A 12,783-nucleotide genomic window follows, 5' to 3' on the forward strand; every position below is an offset into this window, starting at 1 on the left:
AAACTGTGGTGGTTTGATTCAGGAGCCACTCGCCATGTTTGTGCAGTTAGAGAAGCTTTTGCTACTTATGCTCCTGCTGGACCCGGAGAGACAGTTTATATGGGAAATGCTTCAACAGCAAAAGTTGAAGGATATGGGAAGATATTTCTGAAAATGACTTCTGGCAAGGTCATGACTTTGAACAATGTCCTTCATGTTCCCGAAATGAGAAAGAATTTAGTCTCTACTGGACTTCTTGTTAAGCACGGTTTTAAGTGCGTTTTTGTGTCCAACAAGGTTGTCATTAGTAAGAATAAAATATTTGTAGGAAAAGGTTACCTCACCGAGGGCCTTTTCAATCTGAATGTAATGGTTGTGGAAAACAATAATAATATTTCAGCTTCTTCTTACTTACTTGAGTCAAATGATTTATGGCATGTACGTTTGGGTCATGTCAATTATAAAACCTTACGGAAAATGATTAACTTGGAAGTACTGCCTAAGTTTGAATGCGAAAAATCAAAATGTCAAACATGTGTGGAATCTAAGTATGTTAAACATCCTTATAAGTCAGTTGAAAGGAATTCAAATCCTTTAGACTTAATTCACACAGATATTTGTGACATGAAGTCAATACCATCTCGCGGTGAAAAGAAGTATTTCATAACTTTTATTGACGATGGTACTCGATATTGCTATGTTTACTTACTGAATAGTAAAGATGAAGCAATAGACGCATTCAGGCAATACAAAAATGAAGTTGAAACGCAACTTAACAAGAAAGTAAAAAATGATAATAAGTGATAGGGGTGGTGAATATGAATCTCCTTTTGAAGAAATATATTTAGAATATAGAATTATTCATCAAACAACAGTCCCTTACACGCCCCAATCTAATGGGATTGCGGAAAGAAAGAATCGCACATTAAAGGAGATGATGAATGCGTTGTTGATAAGTTCTGGTTTGCCACAGAACTTGTGGGGGAAGCCATTCTTACGGCTAATCGAATATTAAATCGAGTACCCCATAGCAAAACACAATCTATTCCATATGAAAAATGGAAAGGAAGGAAGCCCAACTTGAATTATTTTAAAGTGTGGGGGTGTTTGGCAAAAGTGCAAGTTCCTAAACCCAAAAGGGTAAAGATAGGACCGAAAACCGTTGATTGTGTTTTCATAGGATATACGACAAATAGTAAAGCATATCGATTTCTAGTTCATAAATCAGAAAATCCCGACATTCATAATAATATGGTTATAGAATCAGATAATGCTGAGTTTTTTGAAAATATATATCCGTATAAAAAGGAATGTGAGTCGTTTGGTGAAGGATCTAAACAACCTCGGGAAGAAACAAAAGAAAGTATATGTAATCAGGAGGATCCAAAACGTAGTAAACGTCAAAGAACATCTACTTCATTTGGACCAGATTTTGTGACTTTCTTATTGGAGAATGAGCCTCAAATATTTAAAGAAGCTATGACTTCTTCGGAATCATTTTTTTGGAAAGAGACAGTCAATAGTGAAATAGAATCCATATTGAACAACCATACATGGGAATTGGTTGATCTTCCTCCTGGAAATAAACCTTTGGGTTCTAAATGGATTTTTAAGAGAAAAATCAAAGATGATGGCACTATTGATAAATTCAAGGCAAGGCTCATAGTCAAAGGGTATAGACAACGAGAAGGTCTAGACTACTTTGATACATACTCTCCAGTTACAAGAATTACTTCCATACGGATGTTAGTAGCATTAGCTGCAGTGTATGGTCTTGAAATTCATCAAATGGATGTTAAGACGGCCTTCTTAAATGGAGAGTTGGAGGAAGAAATTTACATGGAACAACCTGAAGGGTTTGTGGTTCCAGGTAAAGAAAAGAAGGTATGTAGACTTGTTAAGTCTCTTTACGGACTAAAACAAGCACCCAAACAATGGCATATAAAATTTGACCAAACAATGTTGTCAAATGGTTTTAAGATAAATGAATGTGATAAATGTGTGTACATTAAAAATGTTCCAAATCGCATAGTCATTGTTTGCCTATATGTGGATGATATGCTGATAATGAGTAATGACATTGCCAACATAAATGCTACTAAGCGTATGCTCAATAGCAAGTTTGATATGAAAGACTTGGGAGTTGCTGATTTAATTCTGGGAATTAAGATCCATAAGACTCCTCAAGGTCTGGCATTGTCACAATCTCATTATATTAAGACAGTACTTGAAAAATTCAAGCACTTGGGCTTTAAAGTTGCAAAGACTCCAATTGACGTGAATCTTGCATTAGCAAAGAATAAAGGCCAAAGCATATCACAATTGGATTATGCTCGTGTGTTGGGATGCTTAATGTATATCATGAATTGTACACGACCAGATATAGCTTGTGCTATAAGTAAACTGAGTCGATATACGAGCAATCCAGGCCAATCTCATTGGATGGCAATGAAACGAGTTTTGGGATATTTAGAACATACCCAGAACTTTGAATTGCACTACAGTAATTTCCCTGCGGTGATTGAGGGATACTGTGATGCAAATTGGATCACCGGTTCAACTGATTCTAAGTCCACGAGTGGATATGTATTCACTATTGGTGGAGGAGCGGTATCTTGGAAGTCGTCCAAACAAACATGTATTGCCCGCTCTACAATGGAGGCTGAATTCATAGCCTTAGATAAAGCCGGTGAAGAAGCTGAATGGCTCCGGAATTTCTTGGAAGACATTCCATTTTGGCCCAAACCGTTGGCACCAATATGCATACATTGTGATAGTCAAGCGGCAATTGGAAGGGCTGGGAGCGTTATGTATAACGGTAAATCTCGTCATATACGACGAAGACATAAAACCGTTAGGCAATTACTCTCTAGAGGAATTATCACGATTGACTATGTAAAGTCAAGTGATAATGTGTCGGATCCACTTACAAAAGGCCTAACTAGAGAGGTAGTTGAGAAATCATCAAGGGGAATGGGGCTATGGCCGAGAACAAGTCATTGTGGCGGTAACTCTACCTAGAAGACTGGAGATCCCAAGATCTAGGTTCAAGGAGATCAAACAAAGTCATTAATGACGGTTCAACATTGTCAAATAAAATTTTAGTCCGTTCTCGTGATGAGACAATGTTCAGTACCAAGGATAAAGCATTAAGGCTTTTTAATGATTTCTAAATTTGATACGGGGTATATCAAATAGTGTATCTACAGGATGACACGTTTAGGAATCACCTATGTAAGTGTGAAGTGTTAGCCGCTTCAAGGAGAACTTTGTAAGGCCAGTTCTCTACGCACTTATGAAACCAGGCGGTGTTCATGGCTGAAACGAACACAACAATGAGAACCAAAGACGGTTAAGGGTTGATTGTGTGACTTATGGTTGTCTAGGTATACACCAAAGATCGACGGTTCAAAGATATCAAATCTACCGATTGACCGAGTATATCCGACATAAGTTTACTACGGAAAGTTCAAAGGGAAACCTACTTATCCAGATGCGATTAATCCTTGCTTGTAAATCACACAGTTTTTCCATGCATACTTCCGTGATATAGCCATTCCCCATTCATGTGGGGGATTATTGAGGTTTTTGTTTTTAAGATGAAATAGTCTTAAAATGAGGGTGAATGGAAAATGGAGGGAAAATAAAATTTTTGAGTAAAATTTTAAGTTTTCCCTCTTGACAATGAGACATTGTCCCATATTGGAAGAGGAAGAGATTTTTGGTGGGTATATATATAATTGCTCTTCTTGTAGCTCTTAAAGAGTTAAGAAGAAAGCAAGCCTCGCGCCGTCGTCGTCGTCGCTCGCTCGGCTCGGCTTCGGCTACGGCTACGGCTACGGCTTCGGCTTCGGCTTCGGCTTCGGCTTCGGCTTCGGATTCGGATTCGGATTTGGATATCCGCATATATGTGCGGATATCCGCATTTGTAACGGATATTTTCCAATCCGTAGGGTGGACGATTGTTCTTCTTCAACACTGGCTGCTATATATATGTGCAGCAGCTGTTGAAGAAAGATACACACAACACACAAGACACAAACTGAAATCGCTCAACAGATTTGGCTATACATTGCACTCCTTCCTCTCAGCATTTCCATACGATTTTCTGAGTTTCTACTCCCTCGTTCTGCATTGTTTTTAACTTCAAACAAAGCAACTGTAAGTGTGATTTGCTACCGAACTTTGTGTTCGCTTAAACACTGGGGTTTGAAGTACCGCTACACCAATGTGTGATTCGTTCTATCCTGGGAGGAAATAATCCATTACCTTGGGTACTAGGAGGGGATTAAATTCCTTAAGGAAACACTGTGAATTCAGTGGGCTCGAATTATTTATTGTTTCATTACGATAACTTATATTTTGCAGAATTATTATTTACAAATACAGCAATATTGGCGGGACTAACAATCAATAGCAAAATATTTTATTTCTTCTTTCTTTATTCTTAAAGAAGTTGCACTGTGCTGTATAATTGCTTTTTGTTCTCTTCTATAATTGTTTTTTTCATTAAAAATATTGGCAAATTTCAGGGGATATATATGCTACAAATTCAAAGTTTTCATGAGGTTTTCACTTTTCTGAATGTAAGTTATTTATTGCAAGGGACTAGAAAGACGAGAATGTAATAGGTGGTTGAAGTTAGTCATTAGAACGACTATGTTGATGTGCATAGTGTCTAAAAGAATATTAACCATTAGATATCATAGTTGATAGGTGGCAAAAAATCAAAAGTTGTACCGAACAAAATTGGAGCAAAATATATTGGAGGGGATCTCAACCCAATAATTAGTATACCAGTGTACTTTTATTTAACAAATCTCTATGGATACTTTGTTTGAGTATGTTAAATAATATTTTTAATATCCATCATATAACGTGTAGTATATTGTAATTACTATTGAATTATGTTATACTTTATTTGAATACGTTAAATGATTGAAAAGTTAAATGGTATATATTCCCAAAAGTTTTGGTATATGATAAAGTATACCATGATTACTGTTGAATTATGTTATACTTTGTATAGGTACGTTAAATAGTATTCCCGATAGTTTGCGTATACTATATTGTATACCATGAATACTGTTGAATTATGGTATACTTTGTTTGAGTATGTTAAATGCTATTCTCAATATCTAAATATACTATATAGTATATCATGATTATCATGGAATACTTTATTTGCGTATGTTAAATGGTATACTTAATATTTATGGTATACTATACATTGATATATCATAATTAGTGTTGATTCATGATATACTTTGTTTGAGTATGTTAAGTGATATGCCCAAAATATTTGTCGATTTAACTATAAAGAACAAAAAAAGTGACAAATAGTTTATTACAAAAAACCTTTAAAAAAAATTAAAATTTAAAAACTCAAAAAAGTAACATTGTAACTCTCGGTAATTATAATCGATTAATAATTGTATAGAAAGTGTCCCAATACTAATTTTACGACTCGATTATTTGTCTAGAAAGAACAAAAATAAAAATAAAAGTGAAATAAAGTGATAAAAATTTTGGCAGAGCAATTTTACTGAATCAAATAATAGAAAAACTAGGATAAAAATAATAATAAAAAGGGAGAAAAAGTGACAGATATTTTGGACGAAGAGTTTTTACTAAAAAGAACAAAATAAAAAAATATACAATAACAAAAGAATTAAGACAAAAAAAGTGAAAAAGTAAGGATTGTTACTAGAAAGAAAAACAATATACAAAAGAAAAAAATAAAAAAAACACTAAAAAGAGTGCAGCATTTTATTACAAAGAAAAAATTAAAGTAAAAAATAAAAATAAATGGAGAGATTTTACTGAGAAAGATAGATTTTAAAAAATATAAAAAACACAACAACAAAATCATTAAAAAAATAAGACAAAAAAAATTATAAAGTGAAAAAGAATGAGAAATTGTTATTAGAAAGAACAAAAAATAATAAAAAGAAATAACTATAAAAAAACAAATTATAAAAAAAACTGAAATAGTGTAATATTTTATTAGAAAAAAGAAATAAAGTGAAAAAATAACAACAAAATGGGAAAAAAGAAAGTAAAAAAATAAAAAAAGTGAATAAACAAAAAAAGGAAAATAAAGAAAAAGGGGATGGCTTTAGGTGGAGTTTGGGTAAATTTTCAAAAGACACATATTATGTTATTTTACAAAAAGAGAAAATTTGGTCATAAAGTGTTTAAAAAGGGCTCTTAGTATTTTTTTTCTTTTATTTTTTCTGATCGTACCAGTTTGATATTAGACGTGATTTATTGACATTTTACTCAATTTAACGAGGCCCAACTTAGGTTGCCACCGGATCTTTACACGTGCGCATTGCAACGGCTAAGTGCACCGCTAGCCATTTTTACTAAAAACAATTACATCGAATGAACTTTTCTAAAATCACCATTTATATTTTGACCTTGTTAAAAAACTCTTTGCAAAATAGTTCTACTGCTAGAATTTTGGAGTCGCTGCCACAATTTTGAGCCACACTATGAATTTTCCCATATGAAAAATTCTTATGATTTTCATATTTTGTGGCAAATCTTGGTGATTACTATAAGAAATTTTTTGACGATTATTATATTTTGTGGCGAATTCTAGTGATTACCATATGAAAATTTCTGACGATTGTCATAGTTTTGCAAATCCTAGTGAACACCAAATGAAATTCCTAGCGATGCCATGTTTTGTGGTAAATTCTAGTGATCACCATATGAAAAATTCCGGCGATTGTCATATTTTTGTGGCAAATTCTGATGATCGTCATACTAGAAATTCTAGCAATTGCCAGCAGGAGCTCTTCCCGAAATTATAATAGAGGCTAGTTTCCAAAGATCTTTTTTACCGGGATAAAAAAAATTAATAGTGACACCAAAGTATTTGAGTTTTGCTCCCTTTTATTATTTAAGGATGTTGTTTGCCTTAAAAGATATCAACATTTGCAAAGTATTTAAAATATATCCACAACTAATTTGAACGATAAAGAACGTGTCTTTTCAGTAGAGACAAGCTGGTAAAAAAGAGGATCATGATATCTAGTACACAAATAGAAAAATAGCTAGAAGTCATAGACGGTGAGTTACATACATAGAGGAGGTGGGTTCACGTAAATTTATGCTCCCTTCCCTAAGCTGTGTAGTGCACTACTACTTTTTTGATTATCTACTTATATCTTTATGTGTGAACCCATACTCAAATAACACTTTGGTACAGTGGTGATGGAGCGCACCATTGCTCACTGGGATAGGGGTTCAATCCCTAATTGTTGCCCTCTTTTCTTTTATGCTTTCTCTTACTTAGGTTATACACATTTCTCTTTCTTTTATTTTTTAACTTTTCTATCTTGGTTACCATTTTTTTTTTTTTGGTTATTGTTTTGAGTTTCTAAATCCTCGAAAAACAAAAATACCCACTCTCAAACACCCATTCTTTTACACCTGCTACTCAACGTCTCAAACTATCTGTTCATATTTATTTAAAATCTTATTTTGCATGGAGCATTATCTTTAGACCTAATTTCTTTTTTCTTACTTTGTCCCTTTTCTTTTATTTGGAAAGTCTACACTAAGAGGTCTAAAGTTTCATATTTGCATTACTGTATATTGCTATATGGTGTTGGAAATAATCTCTTCCCTGATGGTACAATAAATAGGGAAGATGGTGGAGGAGAAGAGACTTAGATTCTATTGACTGTGTTTGGGTTATGTCTGAGATAGACGACCAAAATATTAAAATCTTGGTCTCATTGAATGGACACATGGCGCGCACTCAACGCCTCATATCTACGGTCAAGATAAAGCCAACATCCCTCTTCTAGAAGGAGTTTAGAATAGTGTGGATACCTGTAAATAAAATTTTTTGTGTTTATCTTTACTAGTCAGTTATATAGTTTGTTAGGATATAAAGGATCCTATAGTAATACACGTCAGACACATGACACTGTATATATAGAGAACACTGTACAGAGTTATTGACACAGAGAAAAAAATGGAAAAATAATTTTCCATAGCTTTTTCTTCTTGAATATTTTCATGGTATCAGAGCACTGGTAAAAACCAGTTCATTTTTTTCGATCTTCTTTTTTGAATAGCCATAGGAGAGAATGATGTTGATCCCAAAACCCCCATAGTAGTTGGTACTTCACAGATCTTTTTATCTTCTTGTCAGCAAGTTGATCCTTGCCATCCCTATTTTTTTGACATCTTCAGATAATCCAGGTGTTAACCTAATCAACGTCAATTTTGATGGAGCCAGCTATGCAAACTGGTGCACGGGAGTACTGATTTCATTGTCAGCCAAAAATAAATTAGGGTTTATCAATGGATCTTGTCCATGTCCATCTTCTGATTCTCCTTTGATTGATCAGTGGCAAAGGTGCAATGACATGGTCATTGCTTGGCTACTTAATTTCCGTAGTAGAGATATTGCAGAAAGTGTAATCTACTCACAGAAGGCTGAAGAACTTGGAATGAATTGGAGGAGAGGTATGGTCAAGCAGATGGTACCAAGTTGTTTTAACTGCAAAGAGAACTTAATAATATCAGTCAAGGAACAAGTGACATGGCAGGATATTTAACAAAGCTCAAAAGGATATGGGACCAAATGAAGGTACTCAACACTTTTATGATATATAATTGTGATTGTAAGTGTGGAGCAAAGACACACAATGTTAAGATAAATGAGGATCAAAAACTGATTCAACTCCTTATGGGATTTAATGATGCTTATTCTGGTGTGAGAGCAAATATCTTGATGATGAAGCCACTACCCTCTACTGCACAGGCATATTCTATATTGCTACATCAGGAATCACAAAAGGAGGTACATTCTAATTCTAGTTTTATAAATGATTCCACTGCTTTTATGACTTCTGGACAAAAGTGGAATGCACAAAGGACTACAAATAACTACAAGTCAACTAATCTCATCCATAATGCTAGAATTAAAAAGAATGATGTGTACTGCAAATACTGTAAAAAAAACCTGGGCATGCTAAGGAGGAATGTTACAAATTGGTGGGATATCCACAATATTTTAAGGTAAACAAGCAGAGAAGAGGGACTTTTGGGAATCAACAAGCTAACATGGCAATATCTGGAAGGGATTTAAGCTCAGGAATAGAAGGAGAAAGTGTTTTCACTTTGGTTGGAGCACAAGGATTCACCAAGGAGCAGTGTGACCAGTTGATCCAAATGTTTCAATCTCTGCAAGGAACCCATATATCTTCCTCTGAACCTATTGCAGCAGCAAATCTAGTTGGTATGCGACATGCTTTATTTTTCCTTACCTCACTTCTTTCAAACTTAACCAAAACTCCTTGGATTCTGGACAGTGGTTTTACACAGCATATGACTTTTGAAATACACTTGTTGCATGATCTAAGGGTATTTCTCACACCACTTCTAGTCAATTTTGCCAATTCTTGTAAAGTAAAAGCCTATGATGTAGGCAATATACTTCTTTCTCCAGGGATGAAACTCTCCAATGTGTTACATGTGCTTGATTTTAAGCATAATCTTTTGTCAGTAAGTCAGTTTGTTAATGATATGAATTATAATTTGTTGTTTACTAAGGCCGGATGTATTTTGCAGGCCCCTTTAATGAGGAAGGAGCCTCTCTTTGGTGAAACCACAACTGGTCTTTATGTGCTCAAGTATGACACTTCTACATTAGGAATACACTCAATTAAATCACCTGTTTCAGCTTCTTTTTCTTCTAGTAGTAGGTATAGACTGCCAGGGTCTTTGTCTTGTGTTTCTTTAGTCTGTTTGTGAAAGGACAAAGTGTCCTATCCTCTTGAGTCCTGTTTGTCCTGCAAATTCAAATGAAAACATGAATATGAATGTTTCTGTTTCAAATGATAGCATGAATGTGACTAAATCAGACAAATTGTGGCATTTTCATTTGGGACACTTACCATATGATGCTATGAAACATATTAAAGCAATACAAGTTACTTCTACAAATAACAACAAATTCCCTTGTGAAATTTGTCTTATGGCAAGACAGTCTAAATCATCATTTACCAAAAGCACAATTAGATCCAAGAATTATTTCGACTTGATACATATAGACACATGGGGACCATACAACACACCAACATATAAAGGGGAGAAGTACTTTCTAACTATGGTTGATGATTTCTTTAGAAGTACTTGGACTTTCTTGCTATCCACCAAATCTAATGCATTTCCTACTTTGAAAGCTTTCCTAACCCTTGTTGAAAGACAGTTTTCCCCCAAATTGAAAATGATCAAATCAGATAATGCTTTTGAACTAGGGACAGGACATATTCAAAAGGAGTACTACAATTCTCAGGGAATTATCCATTAGACTAGTTGTGTAGCAACCCCACAATAAAATGGGGTAGTTGAAAGAAAGCATAAATATTTGTTGGAAACTTGCAAGGCAATGATATTTCAGTCACATGTTCCTAAGAAATACTGGGGGGGGGGGGGTGTTTACTTACAGCTATTCATTTGATTAACAGATTTCCTTCTCAAGCTCTTCAACTTAAATCTCCCTACCAAGTCCCTGGGTGGAAAGTTGTCATGGATAAAGATTTTGAGGCACTGAATTCCAACAAAACATGGGACATAGTTCAGCTTCCAAAAGGCAAGATACCTTTAACTTGCAAGTGGGTTTACAAAGTAAAATTGAAGTCAGATGGATCTTTGAAAAGGCTGAAAGCACGGTTGTTAATCAGAGGGGATACATAACGTGAGGGTATTGACTATGCAGAGACTTTTTCTCATGTTGTAAAAATGATGACTATACGATGCATCTTAGCTTTGGCAGTTAAGAAAGATTGGAAGATTTACCAACTTGATGTTAACAACGCATTCTTGCATGATGACTTGCACGAAGAAGTCTATATGAGGTTTCCTCCAGGTCTAGTTCCTCCTTCTCCCTCTCATGTGTGTCGACTCCGGAAATCCTTATATGGCTTAAAGCAGGTCTCATGCCAATGGTATGCTCATTTGTCCTCCGCACTCGCAACTAGGGGATTCACTTACTCGTTAAATGATTACTCCTTGTTCTTCAAAAAGACTGGGATTTGATTACACTCATTGCAGTGTATGTTGATGACATTCTCATCACTGGTAACAAAACACAAGAAGTTAGTGAAATTAAGCAATTTTTGGATGCCGAATTCAAAATTAAGGATTTAGGAGAGGCTCACTATTTTTTGGGTATGGAATTAATACCGAAAGGATGAGGACTGGTTGTAACCCAACACAAATTTTTCCTTGAGTTGCTTGAAGAATTCAACTGCATAGGTTGTCGGTCAGTCTCCACGCCTCTTGAACCTACTTTTAAACTCAATTCCACAAAGGGTGCACCTTTGCCGGATCCCATGATTTACCGACGATTACTTGGAAAGCTCAATTTTTGACCAATACGAGACCCGATCTTTCTTATGCCATTCAGACTTTGAGTCAATACATACAATCTCCACACACTAGCCATTTTCAAGCGGCTTTAAGTACTCTCAAATACATCAGTGGGGATCCTGGCCTTGGTTTGTTCATGTCTCCGGGATCTTCCTTACCGATCTTGGCCTTTTGCGACTCTGATTGGGCATCTTGTGCTGATACTTGCAGATCGGTGAGCGGATTTTTTCTTAGTTTGGGAGGTTGCCCCATTTCTTGGAAGTCGAAAAAATAGTCGGTTGTTGCCCTCTCTTCAGCGGAAGCGGAATACCGTTCTATGAGACGACTGGTGGCGAACATTACATGGCTAGTATGTCTTCTTCATGATATTGATGCTTCTCCTCTTTTACCAGTTCCTCTCCATTGCGACAAACAATCGGCGATTCATATTGCAAAGAACCCAGTTTTTCACGAACGGACCAAGCACATCGAGCTTGACTGTCACTTTGTTCGTGAAAAACTGCTTGAAGGCTTAATTTCTCTGTCTTTTATTCCATATTCGTCTCAACTCGCGGATTTGTTCATGAAAGCTCTTGCGGGTCCATTACATCGGTCTCTTCTTTACAAATTGGGAGTCCGAGCTCTTGCCTCCCACTTGAGGGGGGGTGTTACTGGAAATAATCTCTTTCCTGATGGTACAATAAATAGGGAAGATGGTGGAGGAGAAGAGACTTAGATTCTATGGATTGTGTTTGAGTTATGTCTAAGAGAGATGACCAAAATGTTAAAATCTTGGTCTTATTGAATGAACACATGGCGCGCACTCAACGCCTCAGATCTACGGTCAAGATAAAGCTAACGTCCCTCTTCTAGAAGGAGTTTAGAATAGTGTGGATACCTATAAATAAAATTCTTTGTGTTTATCTTTACTTGTCAGTTATACAGTTTGTTAGGATAGAAAGGATCCTACAGTAATACACGCCAGATACATGACACTGTATATATAGAGAACACTGTACAGAGTTATTGACACAGAGAGAAAAATGGAATAACAATTTTCCACAACTTTTTCTTCTTGAATATTTTCACTATATAGAACGTAAGGTATTTAATGATGTTACTATAATTGATCGTTTTTAAATATGAAAATTCGTCGAGGACAATTGTGAAATAAATAATTATTTTTGCGATAATAGTATTAATTATAGTTCGTTCATTAACTTGTTGTCATCGTATAATCCGACCAAGCATCTATCTTAAAGGTAGTGGTGCATTCATTCTTTTGAAATCATGAATACGCCTCTGTATACAGATATTCAAAGACACCAAAAGTTGAAGATATTATAAGCAACCTCAAAAGGAGAAAATCTGTAATATTCACAACACTCTTTAAATCTTTAAGACAGTGTCCTGAAGTTTTAATTG

General features: G+C 35.3%; 2 protein-coding genes across 2 annotated transcripts; both read left to right on the forward strand.

The window, feature by feature from the left end:
• The first annotated feature begins 8,016 nt into the window (after positions 1-8,016).
• On the forward strand, positions 8,017-9,028 carry LOC138902891 (uncharacterized). Its single transcript, XM_070190791.1, has 3 exons — positions 8,017-8,033; positions 8,153-8,486; positions 8,633-9,028. Exons 1-3 carry the CDS (start codon positions 8,017-8,019, stop codon positions 9,026-9,028), a joined length of 747 nt encoding a protein of 248 aa, XP_070046892.1.
• Positions 9,029-10,749: 1,721 nt separating this feature from the next.
• Positions 10,750-12,094, forward strand: LOC138902892 (uncharacterized). Its single transcript, XM_070190792.1, has 3 exons — positions 10,750-10,876; positions 11,035-11,178; positions 11,772-12,094. The coding sequence occupies exons 1-3, from the start codon at positions 10,750-10,752 to the stop codon at positions 12,092-12,094; spliced, it is 594 nt and encodes a 197-aa protein (XP_070046893.1).
• Positions 12,095-12,783: the final 689 nt, after the last annotated feature.

The sequence above is a fragment of the Nicotiana tomentosiformis genome, chromosome 12 (genome assembly GCF_000390325.3).
Source record: "Nicotiana tomentosiformis chromosome 12, ASM39032v3, whole genome shotgun sequence".
Classification (NCBI taxonomy): domain Eukaryota; kingdom Viridiplantae; phylum Streptophyta; class Magnoliopsida; order Solanales; family Solanaceae; genus Nicotiana; species Nicotiana tomentosiformis.